Genomic DNA, 26002 nt, shown 5'->3' on the forward strand with positions numbered 1-26002 from the left:
CTGAGGACTCCTCGTTGATTGTGCAGCCATAGACTAACATGGCTACCCCTATAAGACTTACAATAAATATGCTAACTTAAGGCAAAATCCTGTCCTTTATCACCAAAAGTGTATTTGTGCATGAAACTGGTGGGGCTGGACCAGTAGCAGTCATTCAGAGAGTCCAAGAGGCATTTGCCTAATGCAGGCAGAGTCTATTCCTGTGCCTCTGCCGTTCTTTAATACATCTGTTCAGGAGAAGGCAGACCTTGCCCCTAGTGAAAACCCCAAAATAAATTCAAACCTCTGCCTCCACTATTTGAACACATTGCATCATAAAAGGGTAATTTAAAGAGTTTTATGCTAGATTCTGAAAATACATATCAGCAACTGTGCATGAAACAATATGGTTTTTTGTTCATAGCTTTGATGTGGAAAATGGCCCATCACCAGGTCGCAGCCCGTTGGACCCCCAGGCCAGCTCTTCTTCAGGACTTGTATTGCATACCACGTTTCCAGGCCACAGTCAGCGTCGGGAGTCCTTTCTCTACAGATCAGACAGTGACTATGACTTATCACCAAAGACTATGTCTAGGAACTCCTCCCTTCCAAGTGAGCAGTGAGTATGACTCTTATTTACATCATTCATCATAATATCGTGACCAGGTGCTTTACAAACATTATGTAATCCTACTAATACCCTGAAACGTAGCAATGTACTTTATAGAGGGTGAATCTGAGGTAAAGTGGTTTTTATTTCACAACCCAGGCCAAATCAGGATTTCATAATGCTCAGTTATGTACTCTCAAGGCTCAGTGTTTTTGTTTATTAAACGTATGCTTCTCACCAGAGTAGCTGACTGCCTTGATGGGGCCCCTGGGTGAAGTGGGGGGAGCAGCTTTGTGCTCCCAGAAGAGACAGGCCCTCGGGCAGAAGGGACGGGGTGGGGCAAGCAGCTCTCAGCTGCCCTGCCCCAAGCCTTCAGAGCTGCCTGGAATGCATTGCGGCTCCCCAGCAGCGATTAAAAGGGCCTGGGGTTTTGGCCTCCATCACTGCCACAGTAATGGCAGTGGCCAGGAGCCCCAGGTCCTTTTTAATTGCTGGGCCCCGGGGCAGTTGCCTCTTTTGTCCTTCCCCTGTCGACAGGCCTGCTTCTCACCCAGTAGGAGAACAGCGTAAATCAGTGTTCTGAAATAGCATTGTCATTGTAGAGTCCTTACATATTATTTGTATGAACATTGGTTCTTTTTTTAATAGTTGAGATTCATTGTTATTGTCAGCCAAATTGCCTAAATCGTGTACCTTATAGTTCAAATATATTGTGTTTTTATGTGATATTTTGGTTATTCACTGTATTATATTCACAGCATATAACGAAGACCAGGTTAGACAATGCGTATAGATGGATGGACAGACAGGACTGGAACAAAATATGGCATGTAGATTAAGCAGGTTTTTTGATTTGCAGTCCTTTAGTTAACATTTTTCTACTGCCTTTTTCTTAGTGGCTTTGTAAGAGACCACATCTGAGTGGTGAAACTGGCCTCATTAAACACACCTTTCCATGCTTTTAAATGGAGGCATAAAACGAACCCTCTGTGCCAATATTTATATTCCAGCAACTGAATGCCTCTTATTGAGCAAAAGCACCGCAGTTTATAGTGTTACACAAAGGAGAGGAAAAGTTGAGGTAATTTTTAAAGTGAATTTCATTCTGGGGAAAGGGGCCAGAAACTGAAGATTCTTTCTATAGATCAGATAGAGCAAGAGACTGCTGCAGTCCCAGTTTCCCCATACAGTTCTGGTCATGTTCCCAAGACATGTTCATTCTTCATGTCTCATAACAGACTATCAAAGCTATACCAATTAGTGCCAACTGTGAGGACAGGTTTTATGATCAGAACTCTTGTTTAAGACCATGAACTTATTTCATGGATCACTTACACATGCACCCAATGGTGGTTATTGACGTCCACGTTGGATCTGCTGACCGTGGCATTAATTTGGCATTAGTTTATAATGTTAGGTAGTGGTTTCAAAAGAAATGGACTCATAATTAGAAATGGAGGTAGTAAATATAATGCCTTAAAGTGTTTTTGAGTTTTCGTGGCCATAGCCCACTTCTTCAGATAACTGGAGTTATGAGTAGGGTATATGAGTAGGGCATATGAAAATTTGGCTTATGGAGCTGGCCTGTGACGAAGCCAAATTCACAGGGAAAGCCTGGAATTACATTACATACACAAATTCAATTCACACGCTAATGGACTCAATCATGATTTAAATTGGTAGGGACTCTATCACTGAAGGTGCTAACAACTTTCTGAGTGGTATCCTTCCTGTCTTAGTAATCTGTCTATTGACTTTGATCTTTATCTGCTTAGGTTTAGCACCCATTCTCCAGATACTTATATTAAAAACAGGAAGGGGGGTGGAAGACAGAGCATCATTCTCTTCTCCCTCTCCCCCTTTTCCTTCTATTTATTTAGAGTTTTCATATCCCCTACTCATAACTCCAGTCATCTGAAGAAGTGGGCTGTGCTCACGAAAGCTCATGATACCATCTACATGTTTTGTTAGTAAATAAAGTGCTACCAGACCATTTGTTGTTTTTTTCTGGAACAGACTAACTCGGCTACCCTCTGAAGCTATAGTGTTTTTGTTTGTTTTTCATGAGTGTGAAGGATTTTTCTGATTTCTATAGAATATAATGGAAGCTTTATAGGATTTTTGTATTTCTTAATGGCGTCATGGAATACCACAGTAATTACTAGTAGAGGGACTGTATCAACTTTAGACACAAAGGTTTACAAATTAAAGGGATTAGGTCTGTATTTAATTTCTAAAAATTAAAACGATTACCTGTTTTAGAGCAGAATTAAACCCTATACAGTCCTAAAAAATGGTATTAATGTACACAGGAAGTTATGTATAAATGACCTCAGAAAATAAGAACATTGGATATATGTGATGTTATCAGGGACATGTATAAATCCAGAATGTCAGGGTAGGGCTCTTACTGTGAGTGCAAATAAATTTACAAATTAAGAACAGCACTTATTCTCCTTTAAGTTTAAAATCTTCTTTCTCTAAAAAAAAAGTTAAATAGAATATATGAATTATAAATATTGCATAGTGAAATACAACTCTGAGAGTTAACAAGATGGTCCAGCTATTCTAAGAAAAAAAGTCTGTAACAATAATTAGCATTTAGCAAATATTTACATAAGAGACTGTAACAAAGTTCTAAATTATATAAATAATATATTGTAAGCTAATAATATGTTTCAACATTTGATAAAAATATAATTATCTGCTGAAGCAAATGAATTTGTTGTTGTAGCTAAGGTCAATCAGTACATATCTGCATACTAAAATATTAGTACTATAAAAAGCTTGGTATGATATGTACTCAACTGGATAAAATGCTCACTACATGTTTAGTTGATTATAAACACAAATATATAATATTTACCAGCCCCTCCTCCAAAAGTAGTAAAACGTTTTGCACAGAACATAGTCTCTAATCTTCCATGATGAAAATCCACCGACAAGAGACAATGTTTAAATAACATTAACGGCTGTTACACAAATCAACAAAAGCCAGGAAATTCAAAGTTGACCTTTACTCAGACTGTTGTGCTTTTTTTTCCATCACAGTATGAGTGAGCCACCTTAACCTTGAATTTCCTGGCATTTATTGCCTTGTGTTACCAAAACTAAGCAGTTGTTCCAGCTTTGGTTGTTTTTTGTCTATGAACATGCATTGTGACTAGGAGACCTTTCCATTAGGAGCAACCTTTTATGTAATTTAAAGAAACAGTATGTGCAATAAAGATTTATTTTTGAATAGTGGGGCTCTGTGGAAAAACATTCCATTGCAAAATGTTCTTTTTTTCAATTTGAAATTAAACTGATTTTTATATAAATATTTATAATTGCTCATAAATATTAAGATGCCAATTTTTAGTTCCAGCCTTGTGTTTTGCTTATACAAGTCATGTAGCTGAGCACCTAGCTTTTCAATTTGAATATGCACATACTGTGTTTGTGTGCACTAACTGGGTACTCACCCATTTAAGCAGATACATCCATTTGCTAGCAAGCAAAAGTTGAAGCACAAAATAAAAAGCTACCATAGTACTTGGTGTGGCTGTACATTAACGATTACATTCTGTGCAGAATGTTTACACCAGACAATTTGATGAATTATGTGTCTACTGTATTAAAAAACTGATGATTATTCTCTGATCATGTGCAATTCACATATTTTTTTCATTTATTGCAGACATGGAGATGACTTGATTGTTACACCTTTTGCACAGGTTAGTTTCAAATAGTCTGTTTATATTGTTATATCGTAGATAAATTGAATGGAATAGAAAGTTATCCTTCAGCATATATGCTCCTATGTTAACATAATATATTGAAATATGTATGTTTGTAAAAAATAATTTAAAATATTATATGGTTTTGTTTATTTTAGGTCTTGGCAAGTTTACGGAGTGTGAGGAATAACTTTACGTTATTGACAAATTTGCATGGAACATCAAACAAGTAAGCTTTCTGCTTTTCATTAAATTGCTATTAAAGTAGATTTTCATTCTGAATTCAATCCACCTTTGATTTTTTCAGGCACAATCTTCCACCTGCTAAGAAATACACCTGTAGTTTTGTCCATAGGATGAACTTCAAGAAATGTATTCATATTTAGACCATAAGCTTTTTGGTTTGGGACTGTCTACTACTCTGTGTTTGCCTGCTGCAGGGGACCCAAATTCGTGGTTGGGCCCCAAGCATTACTGTAATAAACATAATTACTGCTATTAATGTTGTGAGAGTATCTAATGCAGAGGCATGAGTATGTTCTAACATTTAGAAAATTACCCGTTAGCTCATTGTATGATAATTCAAAACTTACCAACTAGATGACAAAATTGTCTGTAATTTATTTCAAAAAAAGTTGGACAATATAAATCTCAGGATAAGAAAATTACTAGCAATACATTTGGGCATATATTTTATTCTGGCATTTACATTTCCTAGTATTGAATGTATATGAATATTGGTATGTGAAAACCAGAAAATGTGATTATAATTAATGGAAAACAAAAAGAGATTTCCTATCTGGTCAGCAGAAGTCTCTGAAGTTGGAATGCAAATAGAAAACTAATCAGCACCTTTGGAAACTTTGGAAACCTTGTGTCCCATCCTTGGCCATTCCTTCTTCATGAGTTCTGCAGATTGCATGGCTCCTTCTCTTTTATTTTCATTTCTTCTCATTTCTCCAACTTGCCCTCTGCCATCACTGCCTCTCCTCATCTGAAAACAATGCCCTGGCTCTCAGGGAGAGAAGGAATTAGAACCCGGTGAGTGAGCTGAAGGGGGCCAGGGAATGGAGCAGCTAAAATTGATGGTCCTTTTGTGAGTGTGAAGGGAACAGCCTTGGAACAAAGCAGCCCAGGACCCACTGCTATTTGAAGAGGGAGAAGAAGGGATTCAGGGGCAGAGCAGCCCAAACCATACTGACTTCCAGTAGGGTAGTAGGGGGAAGGTAGAAAACTCAGGTACTGCTGCTCTTTAGTCAGGATGGAGTGAGGGTACAGAGTGGCTGAAGACAGAGTAGTTCCCAGGAAGGAGACAGGAGAGACCATAATCCTGTGCTGAACCTAGACAGGTATCAGAGCCTTTTTTTTTTAAGCTGCAGCCTGCAGTTTCCAGAAGCAGCAGCAGAGAGCACCAGCGTACAGTGCTGGCCCCCACTCTGGCTCCTTCCCCACTCTGGCATGATAAATGCAGAAGTGGGGGCTAGCACTGTACCCCAAAGCCTTATCTACCAGGCTTTGGTATAAAACTTCCCCCAAAATCTTAAAAATCTAGATCTTGGGAATAAAACTTCCGCTGCCACCACCCAAATATTGATAAAGAAATCAGGGGAAGGATCATTTGGGAAATCTCACCCCTAAAATAAAAATCAGGACACACAAGTAACCAATGCCAGGTTAATAAAAAGAAAAGAAAGAACTTTTATTATTACAACAATATTCCTGTGCAGGCATAATGACTAGATAGGAAGGTAACAAAATATACTCATGGAGAAACTCCATGGGCCTAGAACTTAGTTACAAAGAAAAGCCAAAACATCTTTTAAACAGTGCCAGATATCAGATCACATACCCAACCCTGAAAACAATAAAGCCTAACGAAACTACCTAAACTTTACCCTACTTACAGAAAATGAGGACTGGTGTCTTGGAGAGAGACATGCTTGTCCCTCTCTGTAGCTGCAGAGAACACTCCCAGAGAGACAAAAGGAGAAAGGAAAAAACCCAAATTCCTTTGTTTGAAAGTCCCACCTACATTCCTACTGGCCACTCCACCTGGCTAGGTGTAGTTAACCCCTTAATCCTCAGGCTGCTGGCTAACCCTCATAATCAAGACAATGATAAACAGAAACAAATGTTTAACTTGGAGGGGAGGAAGAAATAAACATCCTATTAACTATCATTTTAAAAAGATGAGTTATCTTATCACCCTGTTTGACACACTGGATTTCACAGCCGTTTATTGGAAGTGCAGTATGTTGTTTCAAACCAGACCCATTAGTCACATTTGACTAATCTATTGTACCAACCAGTGTCATTTTCAGTTATTTATTAAAGAAACTGCGTGTGCGCATGCACACACACACCCAGAGAGGCAATTTTAATAGTGTCTGACTGAAAATGATATATAATATCAGATAAAATATATATTTACAAGTAAATCAAAAGCACGTATGTTAACTTTTGTGGTAAGATTTGTTTTTCTGATGTGGCGTAGAAAGCATTGGAATCAAGCAAAATGTTCTTTAACCACCTTGTCCCCGTTTTCCATCTTGCTTAGTGCTCTCTCTCTACCGCTCTCTCTCTCTCTACCTCTCTCTACCTCTCTCTCTCTTTCTGTGTATTTATTATATATAGTGATCATTTGTTCTTGTATTCTGCTTTGAAAGAGACACTTAATATGAAGTCACCATTAATATCACTTCTGGGTTAGCCAGGGGTATAGTTGAAAGGTACTGTCTGGTAGGTCCTGGGAAGTTTGACCCAGAAATTGACTGTTTTAGGTAACATCTATTTAGGTTTCCTGATGTTTTCTGACACAAGTATCCTGCTTTCAGTTGCATGGACTGTAACTCCTCACTTGACATGATAGCATGTTCCTGAAAAATGTGACTTTAAGTGAAATGATATTAAGCAAATCCAATTTCCCCATAAGAATTGGTTTAAATGGGCAGGTAGGTTTAGGTCCCGAGGAAATTTTTTCACCAAACAAAAGACATTATATGTGGTTTGACTCCCAGCTGCGACTGGCCCCAGGCTCTGGTGAATGTATGGGCCAGCAGCCAGCCTCCCAGCTACCCACACTCCTAGGCCTGCAGAGTCCTCCACATGCAAGCTGTTCAGGTTTGGGCTCCACACAGGAGCCAGGCAGGCAGCAGCAGAGAGGAAGGGACACCGTGCTGCCTCTTTCCCCAACACCCATAGGGATGTCTCTGCTGGCCTCTGAGCAGCAGAACACAGTTAGTCACCGAACACGATCCTAAGGGAGAACAGTTGTATCCTGAAGGAACCAGTCTGCCAGGTTTTACAATACTTTGGGGGTACACCTACACTGACTAGATGCCTGGGACAGTCCCAATTTTAAATCTCCTTCCCTGGTGTACCCATAAAGTAGTGAAATGTCCAAGAAATTCCAATATTTCGGTGGGGAAGAGGGGGCGGGAGAAAGCCCCAAGGCTTTCCTTTGTGGGGAAGAAGCGAGCCAGAAATGGCACCATGTACTGCCCTTTTCCTTCCCCCCGCTGGGACAGAATCTGACCAATGGGAGCAAAGGGGAAGCCTCCAGGAAGTCCCAGCGGGCGGAAGGGAAAGGGCAATGTGCAGAATCTAGCTAATGGGAGCATCCTCAGCCCAGCCCTTCCCCCCGCCCCAGGCTCAGAGCAGCAGACAATGGCCACCTGCCCAGTTCAGCATCCTGTGTGGGATGCTGAGGCTGGCATGGGGGGGAGAAGACTGCTTCCACCAAGCCCAGTGGCACCGATTGCTGCTCTCCAGCTGATGAATGGTTAATAGGCAGCGGCGCGTCAGCAGTGATGAAAAGGAGGAGGGGAAAGGCCTGCCACAAGGCGACGTAGGTTGGTAGCCTTCCTGCCCAGCCCCGAGTGTTCCAGAGCATTAGAAGCTCAGCCCCCACCCCAGTTCCACATTGCTCAGCTCCTGCCTGTGACCACGTGCTGGGAGCCACCGCCAGGAGAGGTGGGGGAGCTAGGCCTTCCACTTCAAGCTACTGGCACCAGCCTGGCTCATAGGGCACAGAGACCCCCGTAGCCAGGAGCCAGCTCCAGCTCCCCATGATGGCCCTTGTCCCCACATGCCCCCTGCTCCTACGTGCAGCACCATCAGTGCTAGCACACATTCTGCCCCGGCACACAGCGCCACCACACACACCCACTGCCCCTGCGTACAGCGCCACCACACACACCCTACCCGTGCCTACAGCACAACCACACACACCCTGCCCATGCACACAGCCTCACCACGCACACCGTGCGCACAACCCCACCCTGCACACTCTGCGCACACCCTGCTCCTTTAATTTTTTAAAAAGTTTTTCTCTAAAAACAATTCAGCCATTTTCAAGATGGAGAATAGTTAAAAATTCATAGTTCTAGTTAGGTTTTAAAAAAAGGCTTCAGACCAGCTACTCAAGTTTGGAGTAGCAATCTATAGTTTTGGCAGAAGTGGCAGCCTTGAAATCAGAGAGGCATCTTTCCTTGTTCTTGTGAAGATAATTCCAGATTGGACTGAGGTATAAATGATGCAAAATTATCATTTGCACAGCTAAAATAGAGCTCATTAGCTTAAAACAGTTGTTCTTGTGCTTTGGTGTTAGTGAACCCTTGCACACAGCCAGGGGAGCTGCCATCCTCCACAGGTCCCTGGGCAAAGTGTGTGGGGGGACTCACTCCATGCTCCTAGAAGAGGTGGGGCCCCAGGTGGAAAGAGGGGGGCTGGCGCAGCCAGCTCTCAATACCACCCAGCTGGCTGCATCCCCTCCCAAACCTATGAGTTGTCTGGAGCACACAATGTGGTACTCTGTCAGCAATTTAAAGGGCCTGTCGCTGCTGCTGCCCTCCCCACATCAATGGGCCTGCTCACAACAAGCATGAGTGCAAGCCCCTTTATAAATTAAAACTTTTAAAAATATTTAACGCTATTATAAATGCTGGAGATGAATCGGAGTTTGGGGATGGAGGCTGACAGCTCACAACCCCCCATGTAATAACCTCATGACACCAAGACATGTCACAACTCCCAGTTTGAGAATTACTGGCTTAAAACCTTGGACATCAAGCATTCCAAATTGATAGCTATGTGTGTTCACGTCCCAGGACCTGGGATTCCAAACAACTGCACAGAATGGGGCATAGACAGAATGCATCCAGACCCTGCTCCTCCCCTTCGAAATATCCTTTGGCTAAGAGGAAAAAGCACCAGGCTTGTGCAATTTTGGGGATAACCTTGCATTTTGTATCTGTAATGAGTTGTTGTTATAGAGCTGTGAGTCTCTTTTTTCATCAGTCTGAGGTGGTTTGCCTTTCTACCACCTGGCTGAGACAGAGGCCAAGGGGAAAATAACATGGAGTTGCACTGGTTGCTTGGGGAAGCAGAATTATGAGGGTTTTGCAGGGATGATGCCTGTCCCCTGAACTAACAAGAATTGACCTCTTTTCAAACAGAGTTATGATTTGGGGCCAGATTTTCAAGTGAATCTCATATATCCCCCCCCCCCCCCCCGCCCAAATGCTGAACTCTTCTGAGAATCTAGTTGCAGAATAAATTTGACTCTGTTTATGGATGCTGATCCCTTCCAGAAATTCTAAAGGGACTACTTTGGCCTTTCCGTGCCTCTGGTATAGTAGATACATCTAAAGGTCTCTTCCCCCCCCCCCCACTGTGACACCTAGAACTGGGATAACACTGAGCCTTCTGACCCACCAACAGGGGCTCCCTTTCATACTGTACTGCTGTGCCATGCTGCATATCTGCACTTTCACCAGCGTTCAGACACTCCCAGCTGTATCTACACACAGAGGCTGTGTCTACACTGGCACCTTTTTCCGGAAATGCTTAAAACGGAACAGTTTTCCGTTATAAGTATTTCCGGAAAAAAAGCATCTACATTGGCAGGATGCTTTTCCGGAAAAGCCCTTTTTCCGGAAAAACGTCCGTGGCCAATGTAGACGCGCTTTTCCGGAAAAAAGTCCCGATCGTCATTTTCGAGATCGGGGCTTTTTTGCGGAAAAGACTACTGTGCTGTCTACACTGGCCCTTTTCCGGAACAGTTTTCCGGAAAAGCAGCTGATTTCTTACAGTAAATCGTCACTGCTTTTCCGGAAATTCAAGGGGCCAGTAGACAGCTCGCAGCTTATTCCGGAAAAGCAGCTGCTTTTCCGGTATAAGTGGCCCAGTGTAGACACAGCCAGATTCTCTATCTACCATCTTCCCAGCCTAGCACCCCAGACCAGTACTATTCTGCCCTGGCCAGATCTGGCCAGGATATGGTTTTAATTCCTGGTCTCCCTTAGTGTGAAGAGAATAATGTGCACTTGTGGTAACCACACAGAGATTCCACCCTTACCCCACCCCTGCCCCCCAAGCACTCCAGTCAATGATCACTGATGTATATTAAAACAAAAACAAGTGTATTAACCACAAAAGATAGACTTTAAGTGATTATAAGGGACAGTAAACAGATCAAAGGAAATTACTTAGCAAATAAACAAAACCACAAACTAATCTTGGTATACTAGATAGATTGGATACAAACTAGCTGATTTTAAGGCACAAACTGCATTAGCTTTAGAGCTTACGTTTCTCAGGTCTTCATGCACAGGTTAGAAATCCCATTAATTCAGTCTTTGTCCCTCAGTTGTTTCCAGGAGTGTTCTTGTGTGGGAAGTGAAGAACAGCAGATGATGTCACTGCTTGTTTTATATAGCTTTAGCATATGGCAGGAACCCTTTGTTTTCAAAACTAGGTTCCCAGACCAGTTTGTGGAAAAACACTGACATCCCAAGGTGGAGTCAAACATGTGGTCTGCTCATACATCCTTGTGGAGTCATAGTGGTCACAGCTTATAGCAGTGGTCACCAACCAGTAGATCAGGATCTACTGGTAGATCTTGGAGCCTCTAACAGAGGATCCTGAGTGGTTTGGCTGGGAGGGTATCAAGTACTAGTGTAACCCACACACCTAGTGTGGTTCACTGTTCTATGTAGTGGCACTTAGACCACTTATAGCAACAGAAAAGAACAAGAGACCTCCATAGCCCAGGTTGAGAGCTTTTAGCTCAAGTGGTAGAGGCTCCTATGCTAAGTCCCCAGTGGCGGTTACACCAGCACTTTAGCTGTTCCTCTCCCCTGCCCCCCCCCCCCCCACACACACACACTGCCGTGCTGCTCCTGCCCTCTGCCTTGGAGCCTCCTGCTTGCTGTGCAGGGTGGGGAGGCAGAAAAAGGGGGCCATTAATGTCAGGGTGGCCCCCTCTTCTTACCCCTGTACCCCATCTGCACCAGAGTGAGCAGGACAGAGCCTTGAAGAAGGGGAAAGGTGGGTCCTGGCCTTGAAGAAAGGGTGGCAAAGGAGATGGGATGAGGGTATTTGGGTCTGAGGTAGATCCCAGATTGACTTAAATTCAAATAGGCTGTGTCTACACTGGGCCACTTATTTCGGAAAATCAGCCGCTTTTCCGGAATAAGCTGCAAGCTGTCTACACTGGCCCTTGAATTTCCGGAAAAGCATAGATGTTGAACTGTACAAAATCAGCCGCTATTCTGGAAAAACTATTCTGCTCCTGCTCGGGCATAAGTCCTTATTCCGGAACACTGTTCCGGAAAAGGGCCAGTGTAGACAGCCCAGTAGTCTTTTCCGGAAAAAAACCCCGATCGCAGAAATGGCAATCGGGGCTCTTTTCCGGAAAAGCGCGTCTACATTGGCCACGGACGCTTTTCCGGAAAAGGGGCTTTTCCGGAAAAGCAGCCTGCCAGTGTAGACGCTCTTTTTCCGGAAATACTTATAACGAAAACTATTCTGTTTTAAGCATTTCCAGAAATTCATGCCAGTGTAGACACAGCCATAGTGATCTCATGCTTAAAAAGGTTGGAGACCACTGGCTTACAGGCTCTCTGGAGTGACCTCAGGAAAGCTCACTGAACTTGGGATAGGCTAAGGCCTATTGTTTTTCCTAATGGCCCATTGCCCTGAATAGGCTCTTCCCCACCCACTGTCTGGCCTGAAAACATCTTGTCTAGTGGGCGTTACCCAGGTGCAGATACAGAGCCAGTATTGATTACCTCAGATACAAAAATGATACATGCCTCTAAATAGGGTAAGTCTCAGAGGGTTAGCCATGTTAGTCTGTATCTGCAACTGACAAAGTGGGCCTTTGCCCTCCAAACCTCATGCCCAAATAAATCTGTTAGTCTTTAAGGCACCACAGGACAAATAATGACTGAACAGTCATGTTCAGTAAATTGGCACTTTTCTACTGGCACTGCACGTGCCTGTTTTGTACAAAATGCATCATAATTGTGCCATAATCATATCATCACATATAATATCCTTGTGAAGAATATGGGCTGCAGCATCACAGTGACATTGGCTAAAACTGGCTTTTTCCACATATGCTTTGGAAAAAGATTACACCATTTTGCTCTAATGTAAACCTTGCCAGGTCATCTAGCTTTTCATGACCTCCAGAGATGCCTAGATCATTGTGACCTGCAGATTGGCTTACAGTAAAGTGTCCTAGTACTTGGGGAGTGTGAAGCTTACAACTGTAGCTGAATGAACTAGTTCACTTCTGTTTTTAGCTTCAGGGCGTGCATTCTGCTAGGAGCACTGTCTCCTTATTTGCGTCCAGGTGAAGTTTCAGGTGTGGAAAGTGATCTTTAAAACCATATAATGCTTGCATTTCCAGGGAGACAACCCTTTATTCAGGAGTTCGATAACCCTCATTTGGTTGAGAGACTCCCCCCAATTTGCTAACATTCAGGACATTTCTTAGTTAACAGGATGATGGTACTGATCTTTTTGTAGCTGACTGGTGTATGTTCTTTTCATATGTTATGTATGTGCAGCCAAAAGGCATGAGATGCGTGGATGTTTTGTTAGTCTTTAAGGTGCTACTAGACTATTTGTTGTTTTTTAAGTTTTTCCTGTTACAAACTAACTCCACTACCCCTCTGAAGATTTCAAATTGTTCATCAACCACTAATTTCACTTTGCAGTGGTTTGGGATTTTTGTGAACATGAAAGGTATTTTGCATTAAAAGAGTAGGCAAACTGCATTGTTTTTAATGATGATACTGTATAAATGTTTTATTCTTCATTCCTCCACAGGAGGTCTCCAGCAACAAGTCAGCCACCAGTCTCCAAAGTTAGCCTGCAAGGTATGAGTTTGATTTTTAGTCACTTGAAAGCATCCTTTGTTATCTATCATACTGTTAAAAAACTGTTATCTCTTATATGAACCTGCCCAGGGATTGAGGTCAGCTGGGGAGGCTTTGCTTCGTGTTCCCCCACTTGTGGAGATAAAATTAACATTTATGCGGAACAGGGCATTCTTAGCTTTTGCTCCCAGGCTGTCGAATTCTCTTCCTTGGGATAGTCGCATGGCGACAACGCTAGCGTTGTTTTGGCGTCAGGCTAAAGCCACCCTTTTTATTCGTGCTTTTATTAATATTTGAGTTTGTATATGTGTGTTCCTCCTCTCTCTATATTTTTAGCTGGTTATGTCTCTCTGGGGTCTCATATTTTAAATTTTTATATATATTTGTATTATTTTTTTTGTAAGCCGCTTTGAATATTTTAAATAGAAAGGCGGGGTAAAAATATTTAAATAAATAATCAATATTTTATCAGTTATCTTGCCTGATTTTCCTCTCTCGTTGTAAACTAGGTATATGTAAACAGGCTCGTTTTAAATATATATTCTTGTTTTTATTTTTGCCATTTATATGCAAGAAGAACATTACAATTTTGGGTCAGCCATGGCTACAGAAAGTAATTAATTTGTTATCCTTAGGAATTCCTATGCTGGACAGGCCCTATATGACTAATCTTAAACAGGTTCAGACATAGTTGCTTTTTTTTTTTTTAGCATTTCTTTTAATTTCAGTTTGTTTCTATTGGAAGTGCTTAAGAGCTAAAATGAAAAGATAAATTCTGAAGACCTTTTTCAGGCAAACTTCCTATTGTCTTCAGTAGGATGTTCTGGAATGTTTTAAAAAAAATCTTTGTTCACTGACGAGAGACAGCACATGGCAGGGGATGCAATTAATTCTTATTCAAATATATGTAGTTTATTGTCCTAATTACCTTAAAACACTGTTCAGACTTAGAGAATAGTATAGAAGTTTCATGGGCACAATGATTCATGACTTTTGGAAGATGGATGCCCCATTTGCTGGTGTCAGTAATTGTTATTGAGCACTGCAGCACGACACCTTCTTACTGTAGAGTAACGGTCTATATTAGCAAAAAGTTTCAGTTAGCAGTTACTGTCAAGCTGACCTGAGGCATTTTGTGTTCACACTTCTCCCCCCCCCCCCCCCCACTAATCCATCTCTTGAATCCCCCCCCCAAGTTTTATAGGTTTATTTAACATTTTCCCATTAATATTTCTCTGATCATGTTTTTAAATTCACTTGCTCCCCTTTATGTATGTATGTTCTGCCTCTTTCCCTTTCCCTCTACCTTTTTCTTGGTGAATCTTCCTTTTTTTGTCTTCCTATTTTCCTCTGGGAAAAATTTCCTTTATATATTTCCATCTTTCCCAGGTTTTGTTTCTTTCCCAATCTCTCTGCCTTTCTTGTTCTCTTTCCCTATCAGTGCCTCCTTTGCTTTTTCTTTCACGGGCATTCCTGTCATATACTATACCCTATCTGCTCCCTTCAAGTGTACCACATCATTCAGACTTGCTCACCACTCCCCCCTGCACAGGTGGAAATTTCCTCCCACCTCCCCACCCCCCCAGAGACCAAGGCAGAGAGATTTGGGGTTCTCTTTGATCATGGAGGGGAGTAATATTGAGACAAGTTTCCAAGAGGAGCATACCAGTCAGAGCTCACACAGAGCAAAGTGATATCCAAGCAATAGTTCAGCGCCTGTTCTACCAGAGTCTCTGCTGGGACCAGATAGGAGAGGAGTGTATGGTGGCTGCTTTAGGGGAAAAGAAAAACTGCAAAGGGAGGCTGATGGCGGGAGCAGTCATTGTGGGTGGTGACCAGAGAGCAATGGAACATAGGTAAAGGAGGGCTTTGTTTATATTTCCCATCCCCTCCCACTCCATCTTTTCAACCTAAGCAGTGGCATGGAGGTGCACCTACAGAGCAGGGACATCCCTTGCAGCATAAGATGCTTAATTTCCTACCTGTAAACAGATGTGAATGTGAAAAAATATCAATTCATAAAATTGTGTCTTCTCATTTTCATGAATTATGTGCAAGCAGTGACTGCAAAAGGGTGATTTTCATATTGGGTATAATTAACTGGCAGCTGGATTAATAGCTACTGTAAATATTTGCTTTTTCTTACTATGACCTATATTTTGATATAGAAGTACTTATAGGGTTACCAGATGATTTCAAAAAAGTACCGGACACACTTGATCTCAGATGGGGAGCGGGACTAGCCAGGGGAGATTGGGCGGGGGGGACGGCTGGTGGGAAGCAGGGCTGGCCGGGATTGGGTTGGGTGGGAGCGGGGCTGGCCAAGAGCGGGCGGGAACAGGCCAGTGGGGAGTAGGGCTGTCTGAGAGGTAGTTGAGGGGAGCAGGGCTGGGAGGGGGAGATCAGAGGAAGGAACCAGCTGGCAGGAAGCAGGGCTGGTTGGGAGGGGGTTGGAGGGAGCGGGGCTGGCCAGGAGGGGGTTGGGGGGAGCAGAGATGGCTGGGAGGGGAATGGGGGCGAACCGTCTGGTGGGAAGCAGGGCTGGCCCAGGCTCACGCAGTTCCTGGGGTACGCACAGTTCCAGCAGAGTGCATGGGCGAGTCTGGCCCCGGGGATTCCATTCCGCCTCGCCCCCTCCTCCCCACCCACTGCATAGTTGCGGACTGCCTGGCTCATGCAACTCATGATAATAATACTCATGATAATAATAAAACTTACTTACCTAGAAGTTTCTCAGACCGAAAGCTCAAATACCGGACTGTCTGGTTCAAAACCGGATGCCTGGCAGCCCTAAATACTTATTATATTGGAGATTTTTCTGGCAGATTAGTAAAAAAATTGAATGTGAATGTGAAAGCCTCTAATGCAATATGAACATTGCCTAATATGTTCTTAAATTCCTCATTACTCACTGTCATATTCACAACATTCAGATAGAATTAAGAGGAACTAAATCTGGGATTTTTGTCTCCTATTCCTTACGGGAAAGTCCTCTGTAATTTAACAGAGAATGATAACCTTGTCATAGATTTTTTTGTATGCCACCCATAGAATCTTACAGTAAAGATATCATTCTCTGTTCAGTTCTGCATATATTAAGAGTAATTTTCTATAGAACCCTATTTCTGTATTTACACAGAATTTATAAATGTGTAAATTACATTGTCATGAGATAAGAGGGAAGGTCCTTTCATGGATTGAGAACTGGTTAAAAGACAGGAAACCAAGGGATAGGAATAAATGGTAAATTTTCAGAATGGAGTAACCAGTGGTGTCCCCAAAGAGTCAGTCCTAGGACCAATCCTATTCAACTTATTCATAAATTATCTAGAAAAAGGGGTAAGCAGTGAGGTAGTAAAGTTTGCGGATGATACTAAACTGTTTAAGATAGTCAAGGCAGAAGCAGACTGTGAAGAACTTCCTATTCCGAACTACCGGTACACCGAACTACCTAGTTCGAGCCCCGTGTAGCCGCGCTACACGGGGTTCGAACCAGCGGGGTTTTAAAAATGGCGGCTCCCCGCTTATGCAAATGAAGCCCGGGAAATTCAAATCCCGGGCTTCATTTGCAAGTGCGGTATGCCTACATTACCCTCCTACTTCGAACTAGGAGGGTAGTGTAGACATACCCCCAGTGATTGGGCAACAAAATGGCAAATGAAGTTTAATGTGGATAAGTGTAAAGTAATGCACATTGGAAAAAATAACCAAAACTAATTTGGCTACGACAAATCAGGAAAGAGATCTTGGAGATATCGTGAATAGTTCTCTGAAAACGTCCACAATGTGTGCTGCGGCAGTCAAAAAGGCAAATAGAATATTAGGAGTTATTAAGAAAGGGATAGAAAATAAGACACAGAATATCTTTCTGCCCCTGTATAAAACTATGGTACGCCCACATCTTGAGTACTGTGTACAGATGTGGTCTCCTCACCTCAAAAAAGATATTTTGGCTTTGGAAAAGGTTCAGAAGAGGGCAACTAAAATGATCAGGGGTTTGGAACAGGTCCCATATGAGGAGAGGCTAAAGCAACTGGGACTTTTGAGTTTAGAAGAGAGGAGACTGAGGGGGAATATGATAGAGGTATATACAATTATGAGTGAATAAAGGGTGAATAAAGAAAAGTTATTAGTTCCCATAATAGAAGAACTAGAGGACACCAAATGAAATTAATGGGTAGCAGGTTTAAAACTAATAAGCGAAAGTTCTTCTTCACACAGCGCATAGTCAGCCTGCGGAACTCCTTGCCAGAGGAGGCTGTGAAGGCTAGAACTATAACAGAGTTTAAAGCTAGATAAATTCATGGAGGTTAGGTCCATAAAAGGCTATTAGCCATTGGTAGGAATGGTGTCCCTGGCCTCTGTTTGTCAGAGGCTGAAGACGGATGGCACGAGACAAATCGCTTGATCATTGTCTTCGGTCCACCCTCTCTGGGGCACCTGGCGCTGGCCACTGTCAACAGACAGGATACTGGGCTAGATGGACCTTTGGTCTGACCCAGTACGGCCATTCTTATGTTTTTATAGGAATTTTCACTGTTGCCAGCTCTTGAGCTTTTATCATGAGCCTCATGATTAGGCATTTTTCCAAAAACTCAGCTCTTTGACTCATGTGATTTTTATGAGTCTCTGCTTTAAAAAAAAAAAAAAAAAAAAAAACATTTCTGGTTCTGGAGAAAACCCAGAAGACAAATGAAAAGAGCTCCAACATTTATTATTTTTAATCCTCTCATGATTTTTGAATGCTTGGAGTGGGTAATACTGATACAGTAAAACTCCGATGGTCCGGCATCTGGTGGTCCGGCACTCCTGATGGTCCAGTACCATCAGGAACCCAGAAGTGCTCCGGGCAGCTGGACCATTGGAGCTGCTCTGCCCCCAGCTTCCCTGATTCAGCCGCTGCTAAAACTGACCAGCGGCTGAATCGGGAAAGCTGGGGGCAGAGCAGCTGGAGTGCTGCCGGGTAGGTCCCGTAGCGTCGCCCCTCAGGGCTGAGGGACTGACCCGGCAGCACCCCAGCTGTCCCCGATTCAGCCGCTGCTGATACTGATCAGCGGCTAACTCCAGGAAGCCTGAGGAAGAGCTGCTCTGCCCCGGCTTCCTGGAATCAGCCCCTGATCAGTTTCAGCAGCGGCTGACTTGGGTACACCTGGGATAGAGCAGCTGGGGGGCTGCCGGGTTGGTCCCCGTAGCACCGAGGTGCGGTGCTGCACGGACCAACGCGGCAGTGCCCCAGCTGCTTTGTCCCAGGCATCCCGATTCAGCCGCTGCTGAAACTGATCAGCGGCTGACTCCATGAAGCCCAGGGCAGAGCAGCTCTGCCTCGGGCTTCCTGGAGGCAGCTCCTGATCAGTTTCAGCAGCGGCTGACTTGGGGACACCTGGGGCAGAGCAGCTGGGGTGCTGCCGGGTTGGTCTCGCGGCGCCAAGGGTCGGCGCTACCGGACCAACCCGGCAGCGCCCCAGCTGCTCTGCTGCAGGTGTCCCCGATTCGGCCGCTGCTGAAACTGACCAGCAGCGGATGAATCAGGGACGCCTGGGGCAGAGCTGGACTATCGGAAGGGGGGGCTATGAGGGCTCTGGGGTGGCATCCCCCCCTCCTCACCCTCATAGCCCCCCCCTTCCGATAGTCCGGTATATCTGATAATCCGGCACCCCCTGGGTCCTAAAGATGCCAGATTATCAGAAGTTTACTGTACTACTACATTTGTCTTACATTCAGATAGTTTATACTAGACATAAAAGCATATTGTGGTACTTTATCCATGTGATGAAAGTGACATGTATTTTATCATCAGTTTATGGAATTTAATTTTATAACAATAGGGCAGTGAAGGCAAATTATGCCTCTCTTTAGTGTTTAATTAAATTTGAAGCAGATGAGCATGTAGGGCCCAATCCCCTGATCACTTGAACTCAGTGAAAGTCTTACCACAAGTTCCAGGCTAAGATGGCATGAGACCCTCAAAGAAAATATAGGACATACTCTTGTATAGTTTACATAAAATATTATGATGAGCAATATTCCCTCTAATTATTTTCCATCCATGTACAGAATAAATTTTATGATGTGCACCACCAATAGAAACACATGGGAAACATGGACTTGGACACTTAGCACCTCTGAGAGACCAACTTGCAGAGGTCTTAGTGGCAGGTGGGAGCAGAAGCTGGTGGCGCAGGGCCATTGGTTATAGGGTAGTGGAGTGAACAATGGCACAACAACCAACAGTGGCCAGAAGTCTGAGCCTCTGTGAACCAAGGGCAACAGTAAGAGGGATGTGCTGGAGGGAAAAATGAGGGGCATATGACAGGGAACTCATGCTGCTAACTGGGCAGCTGTGGGTGCTCTGCTAATCAGCTGGCTGGCATTTGAATCCCTCCTGGGTGGCCACCCAAGAGCATAGCTTACAGAGAACACTGATTGTGGGTACGTTTAGGAAATATTTTTGAGCTGCAGATGGGAAATGATGTGGTTATCCACAGGTAAGAAATCCACAGTGCCACCCATGGTGTAACAGAATTCTTAGGGCTCTTTGCTAAATTCAGTTTTAGATTAAGTTTGGCAAAGAACTTAGTGACGTACTGTAGCTTTGTTCAAATACCACTCTGGGCCTTAAGCAATCCCTCTGTGAACTGAATAGAATATCAGGCCCTATAGACCCAATGGCTATATATTGAAGATGTCCACACTGATATGCTACGTCTACACTGGCCACAATTTCCGGAAAAGGGATGCAAATCAGGTAAGTCAGGATAGGGAAATCCGCGGGGGATTTAAATATCCCCTGCGGATTTAAATAAACGTGTTCGCCACTTTTTTTCCGGCTTGGGGAAAAGCCGGAAAAAAAGCGTCTAGACTGGCGCGATCCTCCGGAATAAAGCCCTTTTCCGGAGGATCTCTTATTCCTACTTCAAAGTAGTTATTGAAGTAGGAATAAGAGATCCTCCGGAAAAGGGCTTTATTCTGGAGGATCGCGCCAGTCTAGACGCTTTTTTTCCGGCTTTTTTCCAAGCCGGAAATAAAGCGGCGGACATGTTTATTTCCCTATCCTGACTTACCTGATTTGCATCCCTTTTCCGGAAATTGTGGCCAGTGTAGACGTAGCCGTACTGTCAGGAGGTCCCAGCATCAACCTGACAAGAAGGAACAACAGCATTGACACCCAGAAGGAAGGTCTCAGACGCTGACAGATAAAAGTGCAATTTAAAGTACCAGGTTTAGAGAGAGGAGGATTAATTCTCCTCTCAGATGGCTCATAGACTAGGATGGTATCCAGCTGATTTATTCACTATGTTTCCCATGTTATCTCTGTGGGTGAAATCCTGGCCCTGCTGAAGTCAAGTGGAGCTTTGCCATTGATTTCAGTGTGGGGCCAGGCATTCATCCCATGTTGCTTAGTGCTTATGCGAGAGGTTTTACCAATTTAACCCTCACTGTCAATCTCTAATCAAGCAAGTGAAGTAAAGATAGGCTAGACATTAGGTAAGTAAATTAAATAGTATATTTAGGGCGGCATTTTTGAGTTGGGAGTCTTCACTAGATTGTAGTTGGTTTCCATGCCAGAACTTTGTACCTCATACAAAGATTTGCAGATATACATTCTGGCTTTAAGCCACAAGAGACAGAAAGAGTAGAGTGGGGGGAAAATTTACACTAGCATTATGTTAGTTCCCAAAGACATCTGTGTGGAACTGTCTACATGAAGTCATCCAAGTCAAACAGGTTGACCAGGTCCAGAAACTGATTCTGTAATCTTTCATTAACTTTTATGTATGCAAGGACACAGAATGGTTGGCAAGACTTCACCCACATTTATACTCTTCCCCTTATTTTAATACTACTCCAGTGTTATCCAAGCTAAATTAAGTTTCAGTCTGTCTCTTCCCTCCCTTTTATCATTTCCTCTGACCATCTGATAATCCCCTCTCTTTCTTAACTGCTCTACCATCCTCCAGAGCCATTCTTCCTTCCCATCCTGTGACACTCCAGTAGGACAGCAATCCCTCATTGCCTTAGGTAGGTTCAAACCTCTGATAGATGTGTCCCACCTCCCAGTCTGGTGCAACTCTTAACTTTGATGCTCCAGCTACTCTTATGTCTACACTTGCACCCTCTTTCGAGAGAGGGATGCCCAATGAAGACATTCAAAATTGCAAATGAAGCCGGGATTTAAATATCCCGTGCTTCATTTGCATATTTGCATTATGGCGCTATTTCAAAATAGTGCTGTTTCGAAATAACAGACGTTGTTAAGACACGGTTATTTTGAGAGAAAACCCTTCTCTTGAAATAACTGGTAAACCTCATTGTGGGTGTGTCTAGACTACAGGGTTTTTTCGAAAAAAGTGGCCTTTTTACGAAAAAACTTCCCGTGTCTAGACTGCTGCCGCATTCTTGTCAACAGTAAATTGAAAGAATGTGGCAGTTTTGTCAACTGCAGAAAACCTCGTTTTATGAGGAATAACGCCTTTTTTCGAAAGTGCTCTTTTGAAAAAAAGTGCTATGTAATGCAAACTGTGTTTTATCGAAAGAGAGCATCCAGACTGCCTGCTTGCTTTTTCAAAAGTACTGATTGTAGTCTAGACGCTTTTTCAAAAGTATCTTTTGAAAAAGCCTCTTTTGAAAAAGGCGTGTAGTCTAGACGTAGCCTGTATGAGGAATAAGGGTTATTTCAAGAGAAGGGTTTTCTCTCGAAATAACCGTGTCTTAACAGTGCCTGATATTTTGAAATAACGCTATTTTGAAATAGCGTCATAATGCTAATATGCAAATAAAGCACGGGATATTTAAATCCCGGCTTCATTTGCAATTTCAAATGTCTTCATTTGCATCCCTCTCTCAAAAGAGGGTGCAAGTATAGACATACCCTTAGTGTTAATTGCACTCACTAATTAACATGGTCCAGTGTTGATGGCCACAATATATAATTCAGCACCATCTAATCTTTGACTAAGTGGCTCATCTTTATCATCCTAGGATCGGGCATCTAGGAGGCTACACTTGTACTTTAGCCACATTTTGATTTTTGAGTTAAATTGTTCCCTGGACTTGTAGCCTCTCCATACTTCATGTGGAAGTAAGTATAAAGGCATGGCACTGGAATGGAGAGTGTTGACTAATTTAGAAGTGCTACTCACATGTTTTAGTCAGAGAGATGCCTAACTAAAAGGAGCAGAATAGGGCCTGGAGTGTCCTTTATTCCTCACAGGCACGTTGCATACCCCCAAAACCAGCCTAAATTGTGATCTCATTTAATTGCTGCACTAAAAGTGAACAGCAATTAGTGTTCCCACTTTGCTGCCCATGCTGTCTGCTTGTCTTTCATCATACCATTGATGGCTACTACATAGCCAGAGATTTCCTACACTGCACCTAAGAGAATGTACACTCCACCCCTAATTTCCCCAGTACCCCTCATTGTTAACTAATTACATCAGTGTGTTGCCCAAGTGATTCATTTTGGCTGGTGTTGGATTACAAGTCATTGGATTGCCCAGTAGTGTATTGTTATCCTTATTGTGTGATAAAAGGCAGCAGAGCTGTGGTTAGGGTGTCCTGATTGAGGGTGTCTCCCTCAATTGAAATATCAGGGTGGAAAGAGAAGGTGGGGTAGGTGTTTTGCTTGATGATCTGTCGAAGAATCACAAATACTATTTGACCTGCCCCTCTCCAGTGTTTAAAGACAGAGCTGATTAGGACCCATAGAGAATCTTTTGTGTTTTTAAGTGACTACCTCAGAACTTAGATGCTTATGCCTGCTCTGGGATAGTGTTTTCCTGGAAGACAGAGCTCAGCCTGCACTAACAGTGAGGTTCCCTCTGAGACTTGGAACCTCATGAGTCCAACTTAAAGAGGTCACAGTGACAGGTGGCTGCAGAAGCTGATACTGCAGGACCTTAGTTTAAAATTTGCTCGAAATATTGTATTAGTGTGTTGCTGAAGATTATAAAATCACATCTCTACAAAATTATCACCCACCCCCACCCCAGGGCTTCCTTTGGACATGAGGCACCAGTTTAATAGTACCACACAGAGCCCCATAAGTCCTAAGGATAGCCCTGCAAAGTGGTCACGTTTTTTGCCTGAATAGGCATATAATTTGAAAGCTATGAAATGGGGAAGAGAGTTCCCTATCTGAATGCTTCAGATGAAGTGTTAGCTGCATTTCCTATATCTCCTGAATGTTTCACAGAAGGAAGCTGTTAAGAATTCTGCCTGCATTTAGCCTGTGCCTCATCATCCTTATAGATGAAAAATGTAATTTTATATCAAAATGTGCATGTAAGTTTTTAAGCTTAGGTGTTTCTTATAGATCTGCCATTGTCATACCTTGATTCATGGATTCAGCACAATCAATTGACGTCAGTATGAACAGCTCACACTCATTTCCTTTCATTTGTCATTACCAGCGTGATTTGTATCCTGTTATGAAAGTTCAAAATGCATGGGTTAAAGCAAACTAGTATAAATTCATGGAGTTATCCTGGAGGTACATGGTGGGAGAGAGATTACATTTAGCATTTACACTGGACATAATGGGCCAGTTGTTTGCTAAAACTGGAAGTTTGCAAGATTTGGCAACTGTTTAAAATAAAGGTCCAAACTCATCGTCCCAGTTGTGTTCCTGTGTGTAAGCGGGGGAATGATCCCGCTATGGTGGGGAACTTTCCTGGCTTCTATACCACCCTGGTGAAATGAACCAGCGAAAGGATCTGAGTCCCCGCTCCCACTTCCTTTACCCCACGGCTCCCTGATCCTGAGGGCTCCCCCTTCACTCTCCTGAGTAGCAGAGCCCTTGAAACCCCAACAAGGCTGGGCCCAGGTTTCCTGGGGCTTAATGCCCGACCTTGTAGTCGCTAGGGGCAGGAGTTAGGGTGTCCCCACTCCGAGGTGCTCTCTTTACACTGCAGGCCTTCTTGGCCCAGTGATCACTTCATAAGGTTCAAAGCAAATACAATTTATTAAACAGCAACTGATTAAAGAGAATAGAATAAGAAACAATGAGAATGGTTAAATGAGAACACACAGCCCTGCTCTGTAGCACAGGGACATCAACACAGCAGTCTGCAGAGTGTAAGGACAGTCCACAGTCTCTTCCTTAGAAGCCCTGGATGTGCTGCAAGGGGCTGCAGGCTGGACACGCTTGCACTGGCAGTGACCACACAGCCTCAATCTCAAAGTGGCCAGACCCCTCTCCCAGTCCAGAGCCTTTCCCCACACTTTGCAGGTCCCAGTAGCTCACCACATCCAGCTGCAGGCTGTGCTGCTTGGCCAGTTCCAGCTCCTTGTGTTGCTTCTCTGTTCCTTTTGGCTCTCTGAGCACTGCCAGTCTGCTGCTCAACACAGGGTCTGCACTGCTTGGCCTGTCTGTGTCTGGTTCTGTCGCTGCAGGACTTCTTCTTGTACTCCTCTTTCAGCTCTCTGTCTTTGCAGGACCTCTTCTGCACACAGCTCGCTCTGCTCTTTCAGCTCCCTGTTTGCTCAGAGAGAGCCAGAACAATCCCCACTTACAACCTGTCAGTCAGGCTGAGCTGGAGTGTTGACTGCTTTCCATTGTCTCTGGGGTCTGTCAGTCTCATGAACCCTTCCCCTTCTGAAGCTGGTAAACCAAAAAACTCCCACAGAGTTTTAGTAAGGGGTAACAGTCCCCTTACATGTGGAATGCACCAAGGATGATTTTGGGCTAGTGTGGAATGAATAAACTATAACCTAAATTACACAGTTTATTTTTTTCTGTAGACCATGAAAAGCCCAGCCACAGCTTTTATAAAGACAAACCACTGAAACGCTAATAAGTGATGTCACTGTCAATTTCACACTTTTCTTAACGTTATAACCACAATCATAAAACGAAAAGCAGTACATGGTGAACATCCTGTGTTTTGTCCTTGATATCAGCTTAAGCAAATCTCTCAGATTTTTCCTGTTATTTTGTTCAGACCATGGAAAAACAGAATTTTTTATACATTAAATAAAAAGTGTAACGATTAAATATGTGACTGTAGTAAAAATAGCTTCATGTGATCTCCTGGCCTGCAGGCCAATCCTCGGCTGGTTGTTTCATCCTCAGGAAGCAACCAGCCAATAGGAGCTGAGAGATTGGCCTGGGGGATGGCGGCAGCACAAGCCTCTTTTCCTTCCCGGACGTAAGGGCCACATGGAGGTAACAAGCCTGCAGTTTAAAGTGTTCTGGGGCTGCCACAGGCAGGGAGCCCAGCCTGCCTTGGGGGTGCTGCAGGGCTGCTGGCTTAGGTAAGCGCCTCCCAGTCAGAGCCTGCCTCTGGCACCCCTGCCTCTCCTGCACCCCAACTCCCACCTCCAGATCACCATCCAAAATCTCTGCACCCCCCTGCCCCAGGTCACAACTCCCTCCCAGAACCTATACCCCCTCCTATACTCCTCCCCCAGGCCAGAATCCTCTCCTGCACTCATAGTCCCTCCCTGATCCCACCGCCCAATCCCCCCTGACCCAGGTCACAAGCCCCTCCTTCACCCAAACTCCCTCTCAGATCTCACACCAT

The 26002-nt window shown here is 43.7% G+C and overlaps 1 protein-coding gene and 1 long non-coding RNA gene across 7 annotated transcripts in view; one reads left to right on the forward strand and one right to left on the reverse strand.

The window, feature by feature from the left end:
- Positions 1 to 26002, forward strand: part of PDE4B (phosphodiesterase 4B) — a 415540-nt gene that overhangs the window by 311294 nt on the left and 78244 nt on the right. For all 3 annotated transcript variants that reach the window (XM_075936176.1, XM_075936177.1, XM_075936178.1), the window contains 4 exons: positions 404 to 598; positions 4269 to 4305; positions 4467 to 4537; positions 13429 to 13478. In XM_075936176.1, coding sequence (XP_075792291.1) covers positions 404 to 598; positions 4269 to 4305; positions 4467 to 4537; positions 13429 to 13478 — 353 coding nt within the window. The remainder of the gene's footprint in view (positions 1 to 403; positions 599 to 4268; positions 4306 to 4466; positions 4538 to 13428; positions 13479 to 26002) is intronic.
- LOC142830560 (uncharacterized) overlaps positions 1 to 26002 on the reverse strand; it is a 44443-nt gene that overhangs the window by 10033 nt on the left and 8408 nt on the right. The window contains exons 2-3 of one of the 4 annotated variants that reach the window (XR_012905910.1): positions 24724 to 24954; positions 23811 to 23903 (exon numbers count right to left, since the gene is read on the reverse strand). This is a non-coding gene — a long non-coding RNA (uncharacterized LOC142830560). Of the gene's footprint in view, positions 1 to 10898; positions 11950 to 23810; positions 23904 to 24723; positions 25915 to 26002 lie in introns of those variants that run through there. The other 3 variants (XR_012905908.1, XR_012905907.1, XR_012905909.1) reach the window with 3 other exon arrangements.

Source organism: Pelodiscus sinensis, chromosome 9 (genome assembly GCF_049634645.1).
Source record: "Pelodiscus sinensis isolate JC-2024 chromosome 9, ASM4963464v1, whole genome shotgun sequence".
NCBI lineage: Eukaryota > Metazoa > Chordata > Testudines > Trionychidae > Pelodiscus > Pelodiscus sinensis.